The sequence below is a fragment of the Symphalangus syndactylus genome, chromosome 20, assembly GCF_028878055.3.
Source record: "Symphalangus syndactylus isolate Jambi chromosome 20, NHGRI_mSymSyn1-v2.1_pri, whole genome shotgun sequence".
Lineage (NCBI taxonomy): Eukaryota > Metazoa > Chordata > Mammalia > Primates > Hylobatidae > Symphalangus > Symphalangus syndactylus.
The window spans coordinates 29,141,700-29,166,355 of record NC_072442.2 but is presented as its reverse complement, the minus strand read 5'-3'; the positions used below and the strand labels follow the sequence as shown (position 1 = coordinate 29,166,355).

Sequence of the window (24,656 nt, the reverse complement as noted above, 5' to 3'; positions counted from 1 at the left end):
ATGGCCACCTGCTGGCAGGGCCTGTGGGCTTATCGCTCCTACATGATCGTGTTCTTGCTGCCCATTCTCCTGCTGCCTCTGCCCATCCTCGTCCCCAGTAAGGTAAGGACTTGGTGTTCTGAGCACAGATGACTCCAGGGGGCAGGGGAGGGACTGTCTGGGCCGGGGTTGGGCATCTTTAGGATCCAGCATAACTTCCTCGCTGCCCCTGCCCTGGAAGTGAGGCTATCACCTCCTGCTCCTCCTGAGGACTGAGGGCTAGAGGGTCAAACGGGGCTTTTCCTTGGCACCCAGTTGCAGGAGCCCAGTGTGATTTGCTTAGGTGGGTTTGCAACCTACTGCCCTAGAAAACAGGAAACCAGTTCCATCAACGAGATGCAAGGGGGGCAGATGGAGCTGATCTGCCTACAGTGTGCCCACGTAGCCCTGGTCTGGGCTCCATGGGGGCTGAGACGGGCTGGCTGTGGGGAGGGGACAGCTGGGTGAGCAGCGGCAGAGTGAAGAGGGTTGGAAGGAGAATAGGAGAAAGCTGGCTGCAGGCGGTCTGCATCTTTAAGAGCATAAACAGGAGGAGAAAGAGTTCACCTGTGGATTCAAGGGCTAAGTCTGTGGAGGAGGAGGGGTGGGAGTTGGAAGAGGGGACTCCTGCAGGTAGACAGCACAAAAACTGTGCCCTGGATGGAGCGGCAGCTGGGCACAACCAGGCGTCACTGCCTCCTCTTCCGCCCCCAGCAGAAGTCATAACTTCATCTCTCATTAAATCAAGCCGCCGCCAATGCCTGCCCTGCCCTAGGCACCCAGTGACATTTTCCACCATCTTAAGAGGTCAGACCTGACTGTCCCACTTGACAGATGGGGAAGGTGAGGTTAAGCCACTTAGTCAAAGTCCCAGGGCAGATTCGAGTCTCATGGAACTTGGATATTATACACCTTTGGGCCCCACTCTGTAAGAAAAAGGACACAAAAGTATGAATCTGAAATTAGCTTGGGGCTTTGGGAAGGGTCCAGGAGGAAGGCCTTGAAGTTCAGTCTTCAGTCAGTCGGCCTCTGGCAAATCACACAGCTGGGAGGTTCAGAGCTGGGGGTGTGATCCGGTGCCAAAGCATGTCTTCTCTCCACCCTGCTGCCTCCTGCCCCACCCCACACCCCCAGAACTGCCCATCGAGCCATTTTCTTCCTTTTGTCATAGATAGAGAAATTGAGTCAGACTTTTTTGTTCATGGTATCCCAAAGGAGTGAGAGACGGGGGGTGGTAATGGCACAGCCCCTGGGCCCCTGACACCTGGTCAGTAACAAGGCCCAGCTGACCTTTGAGATGACCTTCATCTCAGGCCAAAGCCGGTGGCATCTCAGTGCTAGGGACCCATCAGATGGGTTTTCTGACAGGCTGGGCAAGTGTGTTAACCCCAGGAGGGAAGCCAGACAGGGATTTTGATTTCTTCCCAGTTCCCCTCGACCTGGGGAAGCACAGCGCAGAAAGATTCAGTAACTTGCCCAGGTCACGCAGGAAATCCTGAGTCGGTGCCAGAAGCCATGCCTCTTGGTGAGACTGGGATGTGTTAGCAGCCCCTGTCTTCTCTGCACCGTATCTGGTGGCCCTGCTACCTGCCTCTGGCTCACAGAGGCTGCCAGCCCCATCCTGACTCTGGTCCTGTCTAGGAGAGGCCAGCCCCTCTCAAGGACTTTGCTCCTTCAATTGTCCTCTCACTCTCCTACAAGATAAATATTTCCTGTCTGCCTGATCGCCCCCATCCACATACGGAGGTGCTGTAATATCTCTCATCTTAAACAAACAAGAGCTCTCTTTCAAGGCCACACTCCTTCCAGAGAGTGCCTCTTTCTCTGCTCTCTCTCATAACAGGAAGCCTCAAGACACTGTCTACACCACAAGTGCACTTTCTCTTTTGTCAGCTCCCATCTCCAAGACTCAGATCCCATCAACTTCCTTGTGACCAAACCCTGGGCCACTCTCACATTCCTCAGTCCCTCAGCAGCATTTATCACAGCTGTCACCCCATCTTTGCCGTGCTGTCTTCTGTTGGCTTTGGTGACACCTTCTCCTGGTTCCTGCCCAGCCCTGCCCCTTCCCACCTTTCCTGACTCAGGTTCCTTCTCCATTTGACTCTGAGGTTCTCCAGGGTCCCCACTTCCCCTAGCTGATCTTATGCCATCTTGTGCTTTAAAAAGCGTCTCTATGCCGATGAGTTATCAATCTGTAACCCCAGCCCTAACCTCTAAACTTATATTATCCAATGAACACCAGCCATCTCCCTAATTGAATATTTTCTTTGTAAGCAGGATAAGCAGGATACACTTTTCCACGTCCAGATCAAAACCCTTCCTGCCCTTCTCCAGTTGGCTTAGGCATCAGGAAATGCTTCAACCATCTACCTTGCTGCAACAGCCAAAAACTCGGGGACATTCTTGATTCTTCTCCTTCCCTCCTTTCCACATGCAGCAGAAGGTCCTGCTCACTTGATACCCCAAAATACTCTGAATGGAGTCACTCCCCGCCCTCGGATCCACTGTCTCCCCAGTCATTTCCCATGTGCCCCACTCTGCTCAGAACCCTACATTGGCCAGGCACAGTGGCTCACACCTAAAATCCCAGCACTTTGTGAGGACGAGGTGGGAGAATTGCTTGAGCCCAGGAGTTTGAGACCAGCCTGGGCAACATAGTGAGACCCCACCTTAATCTGAAAAAATGAACAAACAAAAAACCCTACGCTGGCTTCCTGTCAAACAGGATAAAACCTCTTCAAGCAGCCAGGAGTCACCAAGGCTCAGCCCTGGACTCCCCAGGCTCCCTCCCCCATGACCCACCTCTCACTCACTCTCCCCCACCTTCACCAGCTTGCTTTCTGCTCCTCACATTGCTCTGGACTGTTCTCCCAGATACCTCCTTCCTGTTTTTAGGTTTCAGCTTATATCCACCTCCTTAGAAAAGCCTTCTCTGACCAACGCCAGTCATTCTTGGGGAAAAGCCCTGTTCTTTTGCTTATAGGGTGTTCACTCTCTGAAATTATCTATTTGCTTCTTTTTTACTTCTTCTCTGGCTTCCTGCACTAGAATGTCGGCTCCATGAGAGTAGGGACTTTGTCTTGTCCCATGCAGAATCCCCAGTTCCTGGCACAAAGTAGTTGTTCAAAAAATACTTGTTAGGCCTGACACAGTGGCTCATGCCTATAATCCCAGCACTTTGGGAGGCCAAGGCAGGTGGATCACTTGAGGCCAGGAGTTTGAGACCAGCCTGGCCAACATGATGAAACCCCCTCTCTATAAAAAAACACAAAAATTAGCCAAGCATGGTGGCGCACGCCTGTAGTCCCAGCTACTCGGGAGGCTGAGGCAGGAGAAATGCTTGAACCCAGGAGGAGGACGTTGCAGTGAGCTGAGATCACGCCATTGCACTCCAGTCTGGGTGACAGAGCGAGACTCTATCTCAAAAAACAAATAAAAAACCCCCAACTTTTTTTTTTTTTTTTTTTTTTTGAGACTGAGTCTTACTCTGTCACCCAGGCTGGAGTGCAGTGGCGTGATCTCGGCTCACTGCAAGCTCCGCCTCCCAGGTTCACGCCATTCTCCTGCCTCAGCCTCCCGAGTAGCTGGGACTACAGGCTCCTGCCACCACGCCCGGCTAATTTTTTTGTATTTTAGTAGAGAGGGGGTTTCACTATGTTAGCCCGGATGGTCTTGATCTCCTGACCTCGTGATCCACCCGCCTTGGCCTCCCAAAGTGCTGGGATTACAGGCGTGAGCCACCGCGCCCAGCCATCCCCAACTTTTTGAATGAAGAAAGGAAGGAATGTGCAAAAAGTGGATCCTGTCCTGCATCCCTGTTGTATCTCTACTCTCTGTAATGAGTCCCCAAGCTTAGCCCCATGGCCCTGGCCTCCAAAGGGGTAAGAAGGAGCCCCAGCCTAGGCTCAAATTTGTGCCCATAATAATAATATTGACATTTGTTGAGTATATATATATATATATATATATATTTTTTTTTTTTTTTTTTTTTTTTGAGAGGGAATCTCGCTCTGTCGCCCAGGCTGGAGTGCAGTGGCGCAATCTCGGCTCACTGCAAGCTCCGCCTCCCGAGTTCACGCCATTCTCCTGCCTCAGCCTCTCCGAGTAGCTGGGACTACAGGCGCCCGCCACCACGCCCGGCTAATTATTTTTTTTTTTGTATTTTTAGTAGAGACGGGGTTTCACCGTGGTCTCGATCTCCTGACCTCGTGATCCGCCTGCCTCGGCCTCCCAAAGTGCTGGGATTACAAGCGTGAGCCACCGCGCCCAGCCTGTTGAGTATATTTTATGTGCTTGGCATTGTGCCATGCACTTCAAAGCATTGTTAGATCATTTATTTCTTTCAAAAGCCTATGTGTCGGGCCGGGCATGGTGGCTCACGCCTGTAATCCCAGCACTTTGGGAGGCGGGCGCCCAAGGTGGGCGGATCACCTGAGGTCAGGAGTTCAAGACTAGCCTGGCCAACATGGTGAAACTCCATCTCTACTAAAAATACAAAAATTAGCCGGGTGTGGTGGCGTATGCCTGTAGTCCCAGCTACTCGGGAGGCTGGGGCAGGAGAATCGCTTGAACCTGGGAGGTGGAGGTTGCAGTGAGCTGAGATCGTGCCACTGTACTCCAGCCTGGGAGATAGAGCAAGACTCAGTCTCAAAAAATAAAAAAAGCCTATGTGTTACCATGAGGTTACTACTACTCTCTCCGTTTTACAGACATGTAAACTGAGGGCCAGTGTGGGGAAGCAATTTGCTTAAAGTCCCAGCTAGGAAAAAAGTTTGAACTGGAACCTGGTCTTGGAGTCTCTGCCTGAGGCTCCCTGGGAGGCCGGTGGTGCCCCCACTGTGATCCACCTCTCAGGCCATCCTTTCTCATGTCCATCCAGCTGTCAGTCAGTCCTCCCACCATACTTCAGTCCAGCATGTCTGCTGAGCTCTTGCTCTGTGTCAGGGGTTACCAAAAGGAATACAGATGTTCCGTTCTCAAGGTGCTTACAGTCTATAGGAAGAGACAGGTATTTACGCCACACAAAGGTTCAGCCAGAAGGCTGCAGAGCTCAGAGGAGGGAGCAGATTCTTCCAACTGAGTCAAGGGAGAATCTGAAGGAGGCAACATTTGAGTTGGGCCTTGAGGGTTAGTAGAGTTTTAACAGTCAGAGGCATCAGCAGAACAGGTGAAGGGAACCACAAGAGGAAAGATGTAGGGGCCGGGAATAGTAGGGTGTGTTGGAGGGGTGGCAACAGAACCTTGAAATGCTAGTCAGTCTCTGGTGGTTCCAGCAGATGGGGAACAGGAGGGCCTGGGGTCTTCCTGCTCTCCCAACCCTGCAGCCAGACATGGAAACCTTACATCCATTCATTTATTCATCCATCCATGCATTTTGTTAGTGAACACAGAACTCAGTACTATGTGACAAGTACTGTTTGGGTGTGTTGGGAAGAGAAAGTGGGAGGAGTGGGAAGACATACAAAAAGCAGAAACAATGCAGCAGGCTATGACCACTGCCTGGGGAGGGCTGCTCTAGATGGGGTCGGGAAAGGCCTCCTGAGGAGGGTGTTCCAACACTCTGGGAGATCAAAGTGAGTGGATCGCTTGAGTTCAGGAGTTCAAGACCAGACTGGGCAACATGGCAAGACCCTGTCTCCTCATGAAAAAAATTAGCCGGTTGTGGTGATGTGTGCCTGTGGTCCCACCTACTTGGGAGGCTGAGGCAGGAGGATCACTTGAGCCCAGGAGGTTGAGGCTGCAGTGAGCCATATGGTGCCACTGCACTCCAGCCTGGGCAACAGAGCAAGACTCTTGTCTCAAAAATAAATTCTCTAAAGTCAGCCAAGCACAGCTCTGGGTAAAGAGCCATCCAGGCAGAACATGCAGCAAGTGCAAAGGCCTGCAGATGGGGCGAGCTTGGCAAGTTGAAGGGATTAAGCAAGGCCAGTGTGGCTTTGGGGGCTCGAGTGAGGAGGCCTTGAGAGGCCTCACTAGATTGCTGAAGTCAAGTTTAGAGAAGAGGGTTGAGGTCAGCCAATGTCAGCCCTACAAGGCTACAGGGAGGAGTAGGGATTTTGTGCTGTGAGCATTAAGGGGTGAATAACTTACGACTCAGGGGTCATTCAGCTAGTAAGTTAGAGTCAAAACACAAACACCTCCTGGGACCCAAAGGCATCTGTAAAAAACATTCTCCTAGTGGCTCAACATTGGCCAGGACAGAACTTAGCTGAAGTCAATATTGCATTTATTGTAAGGCCAGAAGGCAGAATTTCTTAATCTGAATCACTGGCCCTTTTAGAATGCATAAACACTACATGTGTTTGAACTTTAAAATCTGTGTAATTAAGGCTGGGAGTGGTGGCTCACACCTGTAACTCTTGCACTTTGGGAGACCAATGCAGAAGGGTTGCTCGAGTTCAGGAGTTCAAGACAAACTTGCGCAACATAGGGAGACTTGTCTCTACTAAAGATCAAAAAAGTTGGCTGGGCGCAATGGCTCATGCCTGCAATCCCAGCACTTTGGGAGGCCGAGGCAGGTGGATCACCTGGAGTCAGGAGTTCGAGACCAGCCTGGCCAACATGGCGAAACCCCATCTCTACTAAAAATACAAAATTAGCAGGGCATGGTGGCACACGCCTGTAATCCCAGCTACTCGGGAGGCTGAGGCAGGACGATCTCTTGAACCCAGGAGGCAGAGACTGCAGTGAGCCAAGATCACGCCACTACGCTCCAGCCCAGGCAGCAGAGCAAGACTCTGTCTCAAAAAAAAATTAGCTGGGCATGGTGGCGCGTGCCTGTGGTCCCTGTTACTTAGGAGAACCAAGATGGAAGAATCACTTGAGCCAGGGAGGTCGAGGCTGAAATGAGCAGTGATCATGCCACTGCACTCCAGCATGGGTGACAGAACAAGGCCTTGTCAAAAAAAAAAATCTGTGTAATTAAAATTCTCTTAGTGCAAGCTGTTCCTGAACCTCAAAGGCAGGGACTTGGATGATTCACTTAGGGCATGAAAACTAGACAAGGAATTTGGACCTCTGTTCTGGGCCCCACCTCTACCTTTTGAGACTTCTTGGCCCTCAGTTGAGATAGCAGAGTCCAGTGAACAAAACATGGATTTTGGAGCCAAACAGGTGTGGGTTCAAATCCATTCAGCAGCGTGTACTGCCATGTGACCTGACCGAGCCTCTTCAAACCCTGTCATCTCTGAGGGGTGTTGTGAAGATGAGCTGAGATAACACACATATATGTAGAGTGCCTGGCACCTAGGGCTTGATAAACACTTGCTCCCTTCGCCCTCTGCCTCTTGTCTGAATTCCTGGGCCCCTGGAACACACAGACTGGTCTGGAACACTGTGTAGATGCCTCACTTCTTCTCCATTGCTCTGTTCAAATGGGCTCTTGTGCTTAGGAGGGCCTCAGATGTTCCCACCTATAGAACAGGAAGGCATGTCTGGTCACCCACCAGATTGGTGAGCTGTGTCCCTAGGAATAGCTATACCTGTGGCTGTGTGGAGATAGTTTTTCTAGCCTCTGGGATGCCTGGAAATAGGATAAGAAGAAGGACTCAGCCTCAAAGGCCGGGGGGATCCCTGGCGTAGAGTCCCCAACTTGGATTTTGCCCAGATTACTAAATCGTGTCCCTGCTTATTGGCACGTGCTAGGTGAAGGCCAGAAATGGGAAAGTAAGTCACCCTCTTCAACAGTAAAGTTTCCTGGATATAATCCAGCAGCGAGGCTCAGGGCTGTCGCAAGGATCAAATTCGTAGAGGAGCGTGGGAATGCCACGTTCATCACGGCGCGAGCTTGCGTTTTGCTCTTTAGTGCATACAGGCAGGGCTGGCCCTGGCCCAGGCTGTGATATCAGGACTCTTCTCCCCACTTTTGTTTTCTCCAGCGCTCAGAAATTCATTGTTCCCTTTGGCCTCTTAAAACAGAAGCTGATGCAACAAAGTCATTCACATCAAGGTGTGCAAATCAATGAAGGACACCTGAATGAGAACAAGCGAAGGGTAGGAAGAGTCACCGCCATCACGTGCAGCCTGAGGCAGGCATGGAGTGGGAAAGCTTTAGAATGGTCAAAAGGGAAGGCTTCCAGTGCATGCTGTTGGGCACAGGGAAGCCGTAGGCGGCTAACTAGAAGCAGCACCCCAGGTGACTGGTTAGGGGAGCATATTTCGCTTTCTGGGATTGGTCCTGAGTTGGAAGTCGGAGTAAAAAGAGTTTGGGGCAAAAATCAGGGAAATTGGCAATCATGGAGCAAATCCTGAATGTTTAGGGCTTCCTGCTGTAGAGGTTGTTGTTTGACTTCTCAGCTGGTTATTACAGAAGCTGTGAAACGTATTTTTACATATGAACTGGCCATCGTCCCCTTTGTATATTCAGTCCTCAAAGAATTAGGCATTTGGCATCTGCCTATTCTTCCTGGAAAAGACTTCCGTCTCTCCACACTCTTCCATGTTTTTGTTTGTTTGTGAGATGGAGTCTCACTGTGTTGCCAGGCTGGCCCCAAATTCCTGGGCTCAAGCAATCCTCCTGCCTCAGCCTTCCATGTAGCCACACACCACTGGACCCAGCACTTTTTCATATTTTAATAGCTGTATTTATTTATTTGTTTAGGTTTTAAAAATTAAGTTTTTGTTTTGTTTTGTTTTGTTTTGTTTTTGAGACAGGGTCTCACTCTGTCACCCAGGCTGGAGTGCAATGGTGCAATCTCAGCTTACTGCAACCTCTGCCTCCCAGGTTCAGGTGATTCCCCCACTTCAGCCTCCCAAGTAGCTGGGATTACAGGCACATGCCACCATGCCCAGCGAAGTTTTTTTTTGTTTGTTTGTTTGTTTTAGTATTTTTAGTAAAGACAGGGTTTCGCCATGTTGCCCAGGCTGGTCTTGAACTCCTGGGCTCAAGAAATCCTCCTGCCTCAGCCTCCCAAAGTGCTGGGATTACAGGGGTGAGCCACCACGCCCAGCCTATTACATGTATTTCAATAAAATTGGTTTCCTTTGTAGTCTTATGTATTTTATTTAGTGCATTTAAAAACATTCTAAGACAAAGGAATGCTTCATCAGGCTGCCAAGGGGATCCTGGTACCAGAAAAAGTGTACAAACCCCTACATCAGAAATTTCCCTGAATGTATACAAACACTTGCACACAAATTTTTTAAACCGCATGTGGTAGTATCTGTGTCATATTTTATTCAACCACAAGTCTGACCATGCCACTCTGTCTCTGCTTAAAACTCTTTGAGGCCTTCTCCCTTTTTCTCCCCTGTCTTCCAGACAAATTCCTAGGTCCTCTCAGGGCAGACAAGGCTCTTTCCAAGAATGCATCTTGATCTTTTATGTCTCATTCTGTTCTACATTTACTCCCTCACCCCAACCCCCTTTGCCCACTAACTGAACTCCTACTCACCCCTCAGTACCCGCTCAAGTTTCCCTCTCTGGAAGCCTTCCTCAGCCCAGACAAAAGGAGCCTCAGGGACGGGGCCCCTTCTGCTCTGAGCTCCATTTTTCTGGTCTCTGCTTTACAGGTGCTTGGCAGGCTGCCACCCAGTGCCTTGCCTTGCTCCTGAGACCCGGGAGTGCTCCTGCCAGCAGCATACCCACCTCCTAGGGGCAGAGGGGCAGTGGGAGTGTCCCCCATGTGCCAGCCTGTCCCCACCCTTGGGTTAACCTTCAGTCACCAGGAGGACTAAGGTGTGACACCTCTGAGACTGTGGGCACATGTGCTGCTGCCTGACAGTCACGGGTCCATGCCAGTGACAGAAGCCATGATGCCCACAGATCCCACACCTGCCACACACCCCAGGTCTGGAGTCTGCCCTGGACTCCTTGGCACCTTCACTTCCATTTGTGCCTCATGTATCCTCTCTGGTTCTCCAGAAGCCCAGGAGCACATTTCTCTCCCAGCACCAACCCTGCTATGCGTTCACAGGCTACAATGCTTTAAAACTTATTCCTGGCCGGGCACAGTGGCTCACACCTATAATCCCGGTGTTCTGGAAGGCTGGGGAGAGAGGATTGCTTGAGCCCAGGAGTTCAAGGCCAGCCTGGGCAATATAGCGAGACCCTCATCTCTACAAAAAAAAAATTGTTTTAATTAGCTGGGTGTAGTGGCACATGCCTATAGTCCCAGATACTCAGGAGGCTGAGGCAGGAGGATTACTTGAGGCCAGGAGATTGAGGCTGCAGTGAGCTGTGATCACATCACTGCACTCCAGTCTGGGCAACAGAGTGAGACCCTGTCTCTTAAAAAAAAAATTAAAAAAAAAAACCTTATTCCTACATTTGTTAGCTCTCTTCATCCTTACAGTAACCCAGCTAGGTGGATGTTTCTCTTATCCCCATTTCCAGATGCGGAAACTGCATAATGGAGATACATGTGTTTACAGTGGCGAATGCTTGATGTTTCTTACCAGAAAAGCTGAGAGAGGTTAAATAACTTGCCCAAGGACACACAGCAGTAAAGCGGGGCCTCAGCACTCAGCATGTGCCCTGGACATGTGCTTTCCCACTACAGAAGAAGCAAGCTGCCTGGCTTAGGGTTTGGAAGGCCCTCTGGGGGTTTCTCTCTTCAGTCTGCCCTTCAGGCCAGCCCACACAGGCACTCAGACTCCCCGAGGGCCAGCGCTGGGCCTGACAGATGCCTGTACCCCTAGGGCCCACGTTCATTCACCCACTCATTCAGTGTCAACTCTGCTAAATAGATGCCAGGCACCTCGCTAGGGTGAGCAGAAACAGACTTGCACCCTGCTCCCTGGAAGGTAGAGTCTGACAACAGAGACTGATACTCATCTCTTAGTCCCTAAAACTAAATGTTTCATTGCAGGCTATGATGAGTGCTACGCAGAAGAGGTACAGGGACTTAGAGTGTGAAAAATGGGAATTATATCCCCTCCTGGAAGCCAGCCTGAAAAATCAATATTTGAGCTGAGATCTCAAGAACCATTAGGTATCAACTAGACAAAGTAGGGAGGGAAGAGAGGTCCAGAGAGAGGAAATTGTGTGCAGAGGCCCTGTGGCCAGAGGGACGATGCAGTATTTAAGGAACCCACAGAGGGCTGGTATGGCCAGAGCAGAGAGAGTAAGGGGGAGAGTGTTAAGACATCAGGCACAGGCCAACCCTGAACTTAGGTTCCTGAAAGCACTAGGAAACCACTGAAGGGATGTGAGCTGTTTTGAGATGAGTGTGTTTGTGCTGGGGGAGGGGGAGTGCAAATTAAACAGATTTGTGCCTTGAGATCACTCTGGCTGCAGCAAGGAGAAAGGATTTCAGGGTCAAGAGAGGAAGCTGGGAGATGAATAAGGAGGCTTTTGCAGAGGTCTTGCTGAGACTTGGACCAGGCTAGTGGTCCAGAGCTACAGAGAAATAAATGGGAGCACTCAAGGGGCAGAACCAGCAGGACTGGGTGCATGGCCCAGAGAGGGTATTTGTGGAATGAGTGGCTGATGAACAGGCAGGAGGCCCAGGGTCTGCCTGCAGTGGGCTTCCAATCACAGGGATTGGCTGCTGGGTGGAGAAGAGTGAGGATCTGAACAGGGCGACTTCCTTGGGGGTGGGGGTGACACCCGTGGGAAAGGAGGCTTTACAGACCAGGCCAGCACCTGCGAAAGAGCGACAGGCTAGATCACAGAGGAGAAAGAGGCTACGCCCCCAACCTCAGGAGCCCATAAACAGATCCTGAGAGGAGAGTAGCTGCTACAGTCAAGGAACAGAGCTGGGGAACAACCACCCTGCTGGCCTGGGGAAGGAGGAGGCAGGGCCAGAGGCAGAAAGAAAAGCATTCGCCACCAGGAGAAAACTCTTCCCTGCTGGTTTCTGAGCTCCAGGAGGGGTCACCAGGGACTGCGGTGCAGGCTATGCCTTGCGCAACTCCATATGAGAATGGCGACCTGGACTTGTGCAGTGCAGCAGTCCTGGGGAGTGGCCAGTGGCCAGCGTGTAAACCAGCTGAGTCCCATGTCATAGGCTGCCAGTTGAACTTGGCTGGCCTAGGCTCCATTGAGCTGGGCTGCAAGGCAGAGAGCACTAGAGTGACCTGGAAGGATAAGGCTGATCCCCAAATCCCCACTTCTAGAGCTGGGAATACTGACCTTGTAATTGGATATACTGTGTGCCTAAGAAGAAAAGACCCCTAGGGCTCTGCCCTCAGGGAGTGCCCGAGAGTACCTGACCCAGGGGGCCTCTCAGAACACTGACAGCTCCTCAGTCTCAAACCCAAACCCTCTAAGCATCAACAACTGTCAACAAAGCAATGCTAGACCTCTCTGAGTCTTGGTTCTGCCATTTTCAGAAACTTACTTTGAAATGCCCAGGCCAGGCACAGTGGCTCACACCTGTAATCCCAGCATTTTAGGAGGCTGAGATGGGAGGATCACTTGAAGCCAGCAATTTGAGACCAGCCTGGGCAACAAAGCAAGACCCATCTCTACAAAAAATACAAAAAAAAACCACAAAAAATTAGCTGGGCGTTGTGACACATGCCTGTAGTCCCAGCTATTTGGGAGTCTGAGGCAAGAGAATTGCCTGTGCCCAGCAGTTGGAAGCTGCAGTGAACTGTGATCACATCATGAACTCCAGTCTGGGCAACAAAGCAAAACTCTGTCTCTAAAAAAAAATTTTTTTTAATTAGAAAAAATAAGAAATAAAATATACAAAATAAAATGCATGGGATTACAAATAAACCAATTATTTTGAAATACAGGTATCAAAATATGGAAAAATAAATTGCAGCTCAGAAATAGATGTACTTCCTTGCTAGTGCATTACGTAAGATCCGAAGTTGGTATAATAATTACCAAAATTTCAAAATAACGATGGAGGTAAACAGAATGTCAAGAGCTATTCTGAGATAACTGCAACAACTTAGCTGGATCAGTGTCTAATAGCTGATGGCCATAATCAAATATCTGTGACCAAGTCACCAATAATACCATTAATAGCACTATGATTTTATGTTCATAACCTTAGTTCAATGTTCTTGAATAGATAAAATAGTTTTCCCATTTAACTTCATGGATCCTCGGAATTCCATGCCCCAGTTAAGAATCTCATGATGCAGGAAGAACAAATCAGCGAATTGTGCTCCAGCTTGATAGGGTGCCCAGGAGGTGGGATGGGGAGGCAGGGCCAAAGCCACCCGGGGTTAACGAAGGCTTCTGGATGGAACTTTGGAACATGTCTTGTGTTTTGATCTGAGACTGAGGACACCCTCAAATGCAAGATGTTTAGAGGGTTTGGGTTTGAGACTGAGGAGCTGTCAGTGTTCTGAGAGGCCCCCTGGGTCAGGTACTCTCGGGCACTCCCTGAGGGCAGAGCCCTAGGGAGGTAGAGAAGGACCCATCACAGACATAGGCATACTGGAGCAGGGAGCCATGCATCAAACACACTGGAGCACATGGAGGCGAGTCTGACTTTTTTTTTTTGATACAAGGTCTCACTCCAGTTGCCCAGACTGACGTAGTGCAGTGGCGTGATCTCATCTCACTCCAGCCTCAACTTCCTGGGCTCAGGTGATTTTGCCACCTCAGCCTCCCAAGTAGCTGGGACTACAGGTGCTCACCACCACACCCAGATAATTCTTGTATTTTTAGTAGAGACTGGGTTTGCCATGTTGCCCAGGCTGGTCTCAAAGGGCCTCCCAGAGTGCTGGGATTACAGGTGTGAGCCGCCATGCCCAGCCTGGTCCCATTATTAACAACTCCCTTTGGAGGTTGGAAATGGTCTCAAAGTGACATGCTTAAAGAGCCCAGCCACGGGAAGTGGCAGGCCCTGGGGAAGATAGCTCTGGATTCAGAGCCCCAGCTCATTCTCCCTACACTCCACTGGTCACAGGGAGCCTGAGGCTGAGGACACCCTCAGATGCAAGTGATCATGCTCAGGGTAGCCGGTGAAAGCTGGGGCCCAGGAAGCAGATGGCCTGGCTTCTCCACTTACTATATGTGTGACTTTGAGGCATTTTTGAAATGTATTTACTCCTTTCTTTTTTCAACTGTGAAATGTGAACAATAGTTATTACCTCTGAGAGCAAATAAATGCAACTTGTAAAAGCATTTGAAGCACATAGAATATGATGCCTGGCACGAAGTCACCCTCCAATACTTATACAGAAACTTCTTCCTTAATCAGCAAAGTGAGCGTCACCCCAGCCCTGCTCCTCGTCTCTGGCCAGAGAGTTCTGGGTGGAGAGGGTGGAGGACACCAGGGTCCAGGAGGGCTTGCCTGCCCTTAGTCCAGGGGGAGGGTAACTGGCCATTCAGTCATTGCGGGTGAGCAAACACTGGCATCAGCAGAATCCCGCTGGGGGAGGAGGGGGCTGGGTTTCTCTGGTTGAGGGTCAAAGTGGCCCCACTCCTGGGGCTGATGAGTTTGTGTCCAGGATGAAGAGAGGTAGTAGAGGTTTGGTGGAAAGAGATCTTGGCTTTGGACAGATTTGGTGGGGCTATGTGCAGTTGGGCAGGCTACACACTGCACAATTACTGGGGCACCATTCACATAGACTACAAGGGGAGTGCTCTTAGGTAGTGCTTGAAAGTTACCCAATCCCAATCCCAATCCTTTATTTGAGTTCCATCCAGGCTCTGCCACTTTTTTTAATAGTTCTGTGACCCTGAGCAAGCCATTTACCCTCTGAGCTCATCTATAAGGTGGGACCACCACACCCACTTTAATGGCTGTTATGTTTTCATGTAAACACAAAAATGACAATACTAAGTTCCTAAGAGTTGCTGAATAAATAGCAGCTGCCTCTTCCCCCAGGCCACCACCTACTCCCACCTCAGGGACCCTTCCCAAGCTTTAGGGTACTAAGAGTGTGAGCCTAGCCTGTACGAGGTAGAGAGGACAAGGACAGGGCAATTGGGATGGGCAAGGGAGGAGGGGCTCCCCAGCCCGTTTGTCCAACAAACCCCAGCATGCGGTCCCTTCCCTTGGCAAATAAAGAGTGGGCAGGTGCCCGGCCGCTGGAGAGGGGATACGGGTGCCCTCTCCCGGCTAATGATTCCCCAGCCCTGGGAAGCCTCCTGGCTAATGATTCCCCAGCCCTGGGAGAGGCTCTATAAGGAGGGTGGGCCTCCATTCCTGCCCCAGTTCCCCTTCCAGGCCTGAAGTCAGGCTTCTCTAGACTTGGGGGCTTCATGTAGGAAAGGGGGACTTCTGGTACTCAAAGACTCACAAGACTCAGCATTGCCCCACAATTCCCCGCACAACACAAGCATCTTGGGGGAAACTTCACATAGCCTATAAATGTAAATTGCTCCTCTGGAGTTGTGTAATGCAGCAGCCAGACCAGGATTGCTAGAAAGGATACCACAAAACCGACCCTGTCTGATGGAGAGCTCATACCTAGCAAAGGGAACAAACACTAAATATCCAACAAACAAACACACTCTTGCAGCTCATGATAAAAGCCAGGGAAAGCCAGGGTGCCAGGCAAAGGTCCACATTGCTCAGGTCCCGCTCCTTCTTCTGGCAGCCTCCATCTCATCTTGGGATCCTCAGCTGGGCCCCTGCAATCCCACTGGGCTGGATGGGGACTGGTAACCAACTCCAGACTCTCCGAAGTGGCTGGCTTGTAATGTCCGGGCTCCCCAGGGTCAAAGACAAGGTGATACTGATGTGCCTTGCTTTGTTTTTTATCTGCATTTTGAAATGAGACCTTGGGCTTGGGAATCAATGACTGTGGGTTTCATAGGCTCTCCCCAGACGGTTACAAATGGCCTGGTTTGTCTGAGGGACAGGAGGTGGCATGGTTCTGGGACACAGGCCCTCTGACAGCTCTGCCGCTTCTCTCCCACCTGCAGGAGGCCTACTGCGCATATGCCATCATCCTCATGGCGCTCTTCTGGTGCACTGAGGCCCTGCCCCTGGCGGTCACTGCCCTCTTCCCCTTAATCCTGTTCCCTATGATGGGCATCATGGAAGCCTCTGAGGTGAGCCCCCATCCATAGGAGAAAGTGTTCTGGGCAATGCGGGAGGCCAGGGGGTGGGTTCCCTCAGACTTTGTTAACTAAGGAAGCCTCATCATAGGCAGGGCACATGGATTAGGGGTTCCTGACTCTGCATGAGGAAGAAGTCAGCTAGAAGGCTGAGGGCTGGGGTGGGGAGGGGTGCAGAATTAGTGCTGAGAGTTCATGCAAGGTGAGAGTGATTAGCCAGCCTTAGGTGGGAGGTGGAAGGCCTAGTGACACAGAAAAGGGGCCTTGAGGGCCAGTTAACACACTCATATACTTCTAGTTCAGTGGTTCTTGAACTTGAACAGCATCGGAGTCACCTGGAGGGCTGGTAAAAACACAAATGGCTTGGTCCAGAGTTTCTGATTTGGTAGATCTGGGGTACGGCCTAAGCATTTTATTCCTAACAAGTTCCAGTTGATGGTGATGATGCTGGCCCAGGGACCATACTTTGAGAACCACTGTCTAGTTTTTAGAAACAGCACTAAATCATCTATCTCCCAGTCCATGGCTTGAAACATGAATGGAATCACGGTAGATTATCTCCCAATTAATTATTCCTAAGGGGAGATAAAGTGAGTTTGACAAGAAGAGGGGAACCTGGTTGATATTAAATGGTAGATAATCCAGGCCGGGTGTGGTGGCTCATGCCTGTAATCCTGGCACTTTAGGGGGCCAAGGCGGGTGGATCACTTGAGCTCAGGAGTTTGAGACCAGCCTGGACAACAAGGTGAAACCTCGTCTGTACAAAAAATACAAAAATTAGCCAGGCATGGTGGTGCGTGCCTGTAGTCCCAGCTACTTGGGAGGCTGAGGTGGGAGGATGGTTTGAGCCAAGGAGGTGGAGGTTGCAGTGAGCTGTGATTGTGCTACTGCAACAGAGCCAGACCCTGTCTCCAAAAAGTTAAATTTATTTTTTAAAAAATGGCAGATCATTCAGAGACCATTTCCATCCAGTTTCGAGAGCCCAGGGGAATGCCAGTCTGTGGGAATGTCAGTGACTGCATCCCATAACCTCAGGGGCACCGTGGGAGACTCCAGGGTCTTCCCGCCGCTCAGCCATGTCTGCACCTGCCAGGTTTCCGTCGAGTATCTTAAGGACTCCAACCTCCTATTCTTCGGGGGGCTGCTGGTGGCCATCGCGGTGGAACACTGGAACCTGCATAAACGCATCGCCCTCCGTGTCCTCCTCATTGTTGGGGTGCGGCCTGCCCTGTGAGTTCCTGCAAACCAGCACGGGAGAACCTGATGAGGAGCTATCTGGGCACCCGGTCCCTGAAGGGAAGCTGGAACAGCAGTGTGTCTGTCTGCCCATCCCTAGGCTAATCCTGGGCTTCATGCTGGTCACGGCCTTCCTGTCCATGTGGATCAGTAACACGGCCACCTCGGCCATGATGGTGCCCATCGCACACGCCGTCCTGGACCAGCTGCACAGCTCGAAAGCCAGCAGCGACGTCGAGGAGGGCAGCAGCAACCCCACCTTCGAGCTCCAGGAACCAAGTCCCCAGAAGGATGTGACCAAGCTTGGTGAGAAAAATGAGGCTAGACCCTGCCCCAACCCCTTGGTTCTTGGAGAGAGTCTGAGGGTCTGTCCGTTTCGAGGGCTGTTCATCTTGGAGCCTTTGGGGAGAGAAGAAAGAGATGCAAGAAGGACAGTGACCAATTTGTTTTTCCTTTTTTAAAAATGTCAAGTCCCCTGTGTTGGGAATCTCCTCATCCCCGGGCAAACCAAGATGCTTGGTCACCATGGCAAGAAGAGAGCTGGAGTCTAGGTGGATAGTCCAAGGTCTAGGCTCCATTCTTCCTGGTGGTTTGGGTAATCCTCGTTTCCCTCTCTCAAGAGAGAGGTCAGATCAGAGAGTGTCTGAGGGCGCTCCCATCCTGAGACTCTGGGGAATGCTGGGCCCCTCAGGCCTGGAGACATCCTTTGTCCTCCTTCCAGCCCCAGACTGGGCTGTTCACAGACAAGGTGCCCTGGAGGCCCTTGCAGCTATCCCTGTACCTGCCCCCACCTGGGCTCTCCCTTGTTCCCAGATAATGGGCAGGCCCTCCCTGTCACGTCTGCTCCTTCGGAGAGGAGGGCACATCTCAGCCAGGAGCATCTCCACCTCACCAAGTGCATGAACCTGTGCGTGTGCTACTCCGCCAGCATCGGGGGCATCGCCACGCTGACCGGCACCGCACCGAACCTGGTGCTGCAAGGCCAGATCAGCTCGTGAGTGACAAGAAGTGGGCCACCTTGGGGGATCTGCACACTCACTGGGAGGTGAATGGGGCTGGGCAGTTCTGGGGGCAATGTCACACGGCAGCCCATGTTCCTCCTTCAGGCTCTTCCCCCAAAACGGCAACGTGGTGAACTTCGCCTCCTGGTTCAGCTTCGCCTTCCCCACCATGGTCATCTTGCTGCTGCTGGCCTGGCTGTGGCTGCAGATCCTCTTCCTGGGCTTCAAGTAAGTGGCAAATTCGGTGAGAGAAGCCCAGGTCCCTGCCCTTAGCCCTGGGAGCTTCCAGTTGGGTGCAGATGTGGAAAATGATATTATCACCATCCCAGTGAGAAGGCTTCGCTCTCCCAAGGCCCCTCTGTGCACTTGGACCCCCATTTGAGGAAATTACTGGGTAGAGAGTATTATCCCATTTCACAGACGCGCAAATTGAGGCTTCAGGAGTGGTTCGCAACTAGATTTGTCAGTGCTGGGGCTGCAAACCAGGTCACTGATGCCCCTTCCCATAATGCTCCATCGTCCTTTGATAGGTGCTTAAGGGGCACACACTGAGCATGGTTAGTTACAGAAGCACCTGCTGTGTTCCTACTGTATACTGGGTCGTGTGTAAGGCACTGAGAATACTAGAAGGCACTGGGCACAGTCCCTGTCCTTGTAGCCCATCAGGTGGATGATGATATTGTGGGGGCCATGAGAGAGGGAAGCCCAGATGCTGCAGGAGCACAGAGAACACAGTGCCTAGTTCAGCCCAGGTGAGTGAAGATTCCAGAACACCATGGAGGAGATCATGCCTGGGCTGAATCTTGCAGGACTAGAAGTCAGCCAGGTAGAGAATGGGTGAAGAAATTCCAGGCAGCAGGAGCAGATTGCACAAAGCACAGAGGCAAGAACAGACATGATGTGTTCGAGGGAACTCTAGTTCTGCAGGACTAAAACACAAACAAACAGCAAAAAGGAGCATCAGGTCATGAAGCTGGAGAAGTAGGCAGGGGAAGGTTCTGGAAGCTCTTGTGTGCCACCTAATGAAGCCAAGAGTAATAAATAGATTTCATTCCTACTTCCACCAGGTTCCTGGTAGTCACTGTTTGGAGCTTTGAGTTGGAAAATCATAGGAGACCCTGCTAAGGCTCAGTTAGTATCAAGTCTGTGATTGATTAGTGATGTCTGCCATGAGTATGGGATAGGAGTGGTGGTATGAGTGTTACTGTGGTATTAATTATAATTTGCCCTTCCTGCCCAGGCAGTGGAGAGCCATTGAAAGTTTTTAAACATTGCTGCTGCACTTTGGAAAAATCACTTGGGTAAATGTAAGGAAGCTGGGTTAAGGTTGGGAGCACCATGACGGAGTCAAAGATGTGTGAAGTGTGGTCTTTGCCCTCGAGGATCACAGTCCAGCAGGGAGGTTGAGATTTACCCAAGTGGAAAGTTATATGTCAACACAAGTTAAGTCAGCAGCAGAAGGAAGTGGGCTGCAGCCTACTCTGCCTCTGAGGACAATGCAGGTGGGGCTCAGGCTGGCAGGGGATAACCAGAGCAGGCAGAGGAGGGAAGGGAGGACTTCCTAAAGGCTGTTGGAGGAGGAGAGCTGTGAGCCAGGGCAAGAAGAAGTCCCAGGGTCTGAGCTGCTAGGTCCTCCTCACCCTGGGCAAGGGAGGGTTCAGCACCATAGAACCCCTGGAGGAAAAGGGGCTTAATGGGGCAGGGCCAAGCATGGAGAATAAGCAAGAACTATGACCTCTAAAAGTCTTCTGCTCCTCCTCCAGAACCTCAGGCGGAGCCGGGGCCTGAGTGTAGTGACCCTGGGATGCCCTCTGTGGGCCTCAGCCTTTAGATCATAGGCACTCAGAGCCCCTTGCTCCCTGCTGGAGCAGGCCCCCCACGAGCTGCCCCGTCCCTCTGCCTGCAGCTTCCGGAAGAACTTTGGCATTGGGGAAAAGACGCAGGAGCAACAGCAGGCAGCCTACTGCATCATCCAGACCGAGCACAGGCTGCTGGGCCCCATGACCTTTGCAGAAAAGGCCATCAGCATCCTATTCGTCATCCTGGTGCTGCTCTGGTTCACCCGGGAGCCGGGCTTTTTTCTTGGCTGGGGCAACCTGGCTTTTCCCAATGCCAAGGGGGAGAGGTGAGAGTTGCAGGGGATGGGAGGAGGACACATCTGGGGCTCACATGCTCGGGGAGGAGGGAAGGGTATAGGGCCCCCATTGCAGAACAGGAGGTAACACTTGGTGGGGGATGAAGTTTCCCCAGGCTTGTCTATGGGAGAGGCTCCTCTCCACCACCCTCCACCCTGTGGCCCTGAGCAACCCCAAGCGGCTAACCCAGCCCTCCCTGTGTCCCCCCCCACCAACAGCATGGTGTCCGATGCGACAGTGGCCATCTTCATCAGCATAATTATGTTCATCATACCCTCCAAGTTCCCAGGGCTGACCCAGGACCCAGGTAAGCATCTGGACTGGGGCAGGGAAGGGTCTCCGGGCAGCCCCTGCCTTCAAGTACGTAATGTACCTTCCACCACACTTGGCAGGAGTAGACAAAGCCCAGAAAGGCTGGAGCGACTTCCCAAGGGCACAGGGACTCGGGGACAAAGTTGAGATGTTGCAGAACTGAGGGTCCCCTCCTGCATGCGTTAAGCTCCAAAAGGGACCCACACAGGAAGCCCGCAAATGGAGAGGGGAAAGGCCTGTTTGTTCTTTGGTGACCCATCCTTCTCTGCTTGGGGAGTAGAAAACCCAGGGAAGCTGAAGGCCCCTGTTGGCCTCCTCGACTGGAAGACGGTGAACCAGAAGATGCCGTGGAATATCGTGTTATTGCTGGGTGGTGGCTATGCCCTGGCCAAGGGCAGTGAGGTGAGAGGCCCCCAGCCCCCTCCTCAGCCTGTGTGAGGGTGTCTCTGTGGCAGGCAGAGAGGGGGCCCTGCTTCTATCCCACAGAGGGGAGGCCTGCTCCCTACGTGGGAGCCTCCCGGGTAGGCAGAGCCTTTGCAGCAGCTGGGGAGAGACAGGTCAGAGCCCTCATGTGGGAGGAAGAAACACAAGCCCTAGGGACCTCTTAGTTCAGTTCTCAAAGTCCAAGGGAAGGCAGGATTCTCTGGTGGGGCGGGGCCTGTTCTCAGAGACAAATGCCAACCCACCCCAGCCCCAGCCCCTTGCCCGCTGCCAGACAGAGCACACAATAGCATCAGCACTGAAGTAATTGGGGGTTGTGTTGACGCGGTCTGCCCACCGCAGCCACCAGGGGGCACCATGATCACACCCACCCAGGCTCTGGGGACCAGAACATCTTTCCCCAGAGCCTCCCTCCAAAAGAGAGAAATCCCTGACACGGCATCCCTGGGCCTCCATGTTCTGGCTCAAACAGGAGGCGGCTGCCCAGGTCAGGGAGTGGTGCAGGGTACTCCTGGGTCTGTGGCATGTTCATTCATCCACTGACTGTGCCCGGTGCTGTGCTAGGCGCTGGCCCCAGTGAGCAAGATTAAGTCCCAGCTTACAGCCTGGCATTCCAGACGTGGCAAGGCAAGACCTTGGAGCTTTTCTGACCCTGTGGACTGTCCCTATCCTCCCATTAGCCTCTTGCAGCCTCTGTCAGCGTCCTCCCCCAACTTTCCTTCCCTGCCAGGAGCAAGGTCCCCTCTGCCCCAAGCCACTGGACTGGAAGGGGCAGGAAGAGGGCTAAGGTTGTCCAGGGACCTCCTGAGAGAGATCAGGAAGGCAGGGGTCAGTGCGATCAAAGATTTTTGCCCCCACCAAGCCCCAAGTTTCCCAAGAAGACCCTTTGGCCCCCTCCTAATTTTTCATCTGCCCCTTCTTCCCACACCCAGCTGTTCTTCAAGAGCAAGAAAGGGCACCCCTTGGTCTTAGCTGGGTCCTATCATCCCTTTAGAGCTGTCTTTGACTCTGAATACCAGGGAGATGTTAGCAGGAGCAGGAGCCTCATAGAGCCTCGGCAGAAGACTTGGGGGCCCAGGCAGCCTTGCCTCTCACATGCCATCCTCCTCTGCCCACAGCGATCAAGCCTGTCAGAGTGGCTGGGAAACAAGCTGACCCCACTGCAGAGTGTGCCAGCTCCAGCCATTGCCATCATCCTCTCCCTCCTGGTGGCCGCCTTCACCGAGTTCACTAGCAACGTGGCCACCACTACGATCTTCCTGCCCATCCTAGCCTCCATGGTGAGCTGGCCCTCAGAAACACCTCCTCCAGGCAGCCCTCCTGCCTGCCCCACCAGGGGTTCTGCCTGCTGGGCAGAGTATCCTGTCTTTGTACCTCCTCTCTTCGTTTTCCTGAAGAGGACCCCTGAGTTTCCATCCTTCTCCAGGCTCTTGAGCCACCTTGGGCCCCAAGGCGCTTTGGCCCCTGACTCACCCCGTCCCTCATGATGTCACCCCTGGAGTATCCTGATGGGGATCCTGGTGGCCTCACCCACTTCCCCACCCCAGTCCCTGTTCTGGTCATTCCTGAGGTGACGGGGTGAAATTGCTCCCCGAAGCGTCCCAAGCCCCTTCCTCCCCAGGCGTGTTCCTGCAGCCTTTGATGACACCCCCGGAGCCCCTTTGAGATCGGTTTTATGGGCCCCTCCCTTCACCACACCCCACAAGGCAGGGCAGCACACTCATTCCCTCCAGAGAGGTCAAGAGGCCCTTCCAGGTCACCCAGTGCCTTCTGGGAGAAGTGGTGGGCTCATGACCAGAGAGCGTATTGGGGTACAGGGGTTGTCCCCCAGAGAAGCAGGAGAATTGGGGGCCATGCCCCTCCCTCTGGGATGGGGACCAAGGTCAGCTCTGCCCCACTGCCTCCCACTCCAGGCCCAGGCCATCTGCCTCCACCCTCTCTATGTCATGCTCCCCTGCACTATGGCCACCTCCCTGGCCTTCATGCTGCCCGTGGCCACCCCGCCCAATGCCATCGTCTTCTCTTTCGGGGACCTCAAAGTGTTGGATATGGTAAGTGGCAGGGAGGCCTGAATACCTCATGCCTCCTTCCTGCTCTGACTTTTCATCTCAGTGAACCACAAAGCAGCTTAAAGCCACTGAGAGTCTCAGAGTTGAGCGGGTCCTCATCTGGAATCAAGGTGCAGTGGGGGAGGTTGGGACATGACCTCTCAGTGGTGGCATCTTCGGGCCCTGCCAGCCTCAGGCTATGTGAGAGGGAGAGAAGTGGGTGGGGAACATGGGGAAGGCTCCGAGATGCCAGGCACCCACACTCAGGGAGATGAGCTCAGAGAGAGCAAGCCCAGGTCCTGGAAGCTCAGGAGGAGTGCCCCTTTGCCCTGTTAGCACAGAGAGTGAAGCAAGGGGCAAAGGCATTGGCTATGCTGCAAGTTAGGCCAAAGGGAGGACTTCCCAGAGAGAATTTTGCTGGTAGGAGGGCTCCTGTGCACCCCCAAACACCTGGGGACTTGGAGGCAGTCCAGCCCAGCCCCTCCTTAGCCAAATGGACTCTCCTCACACCAGGCCCGGGCGGGATTCCTGCTCAACGTCATCGGAGTCCTGGTCATCGCACTGGCCATCAACAGCTGGGGCATCCCCCTCTTCAGCCTGCACTCTTTCCCTGCCTGGGCACAGTCCAACACCACAGCCCAGTGCCTGCCAAGCCTGGCCAACACCACCACACCAAGCCCCTAGGCTGGGGCACAGCCTGGCCATGCCCAGGAAGACCCACCCCGTTCCCAGTCCTCTGAGCCGGGAGGGGACACCCCAAGCTCCAGGCCAAAGGCTGAAAGGCACGTGTGTATATAATCTCTTGTGTGTCTGTAAGGAAGGTGTGTATGCTCAATTTCCTATGTGCTGGAAGAAAAGGTGTGTGCATGTGTGTGTGCACATATGAGTGCGCCTGCATGGATGTGAGGGGTGTGTGACGTGAGGCTATCTGAGGGGGGCTGTGTACACGCACATGATCCTGGGTATGTATGCTGGACAGTGCACATGTGTGTGTTCACAGACAATACAACATGCCCTCTCTGGTGCCCCAGGTCTTGGTATCCCCAGCTTAGTGACCAGACTTACTTGCACTGTATTTATTGAAATTCAGGCTTGGAGTGGCCTGGGAGGAGGGCCTGCCAGCAGCTGCCAGGGGAACAGCCTCTGGGACTGGCCCAACATACTGAGGGCTCCCCAGCCTTCTGGTGTTTTGGTGGATGTTCAAATATTAACCACATTAAAGTCTTTTTCAGTAAAGTCTGGGATGGTTTTTCACGGCACTCTCCAGGGCTAGTCCCCAGTGTGGTTCAGACCCCAGGTTGGGGGAGTCCAGAGGGAGGGGGCCTGGCCTTTGTCCTATATGCAGCCCCCTTGGCACCCCTCCCACCCAGGGGGGAAGGTAATGGTCGGGCATCCCTGCCAAGGCCCATCAGAGTGGGCGCAGCCACCTAGTACAGCAGCACTGACATCACTGGGCCTGGCTAATTGGGAGCTGCCAGTCCCTGCGTGTCTTTGGGAAAACCGGCCTCCCCGTTCCCAGAGCACTCCCTGGCTATTTACATAAAAC

At 52.6% G+C, this 24,656-nt stretch overlaps 1 protein-coding gene across 3 annotated transcripts; it reads left to right on the top strand.

Moving 5' to 3' along the window:
* Positions 1-24,300, top strand: SLC13A2 (solute carrier family 13 member 2). 3 transcript variants are annotated; one of them, XM_055257392.2, is made up of 12 exons: positions 1-102; positions 15,803-15,931; positions 17,031-17,167; positions 17,274-17,479; positions 17,987-18,167; positions 18,280-18,402; positions 20,081-20,299; positions 20,528-20,616; positions 20,902-21,023; positions 22,181-22,342; positions 22,976-23,113; positions 23,624-24,300. In XM_055257392.2, exons 1-12 carry the CDS (start codon positions 1-3, stop codon positions 23,792-23,794), a joined length of 1,779 nt encoding a protein of 592 aa, XP_055113367.2. In that variant the 3' UTR covers positions 23,795-24,300. The 3 variants fall into 3 exon arrangements, with proteins under 3 accessions (XP_055113367.2, XP_063484823.1, XP_055113368.2); XM_063628753.1 differs by having other exon boundaries at positions 16,884-17,167; positions 23,624-24,294; XM_055257393.2 differs by lacking the exons at positions 1-102; positions 15,803-15,931 and adding an exon at positions 16,928-16,945 and having other exon boundaries at positions 23,624-24,294.
* The last annotated feature ends 356 nt before the right edge of the window (positions 24,301-24,656 follow it).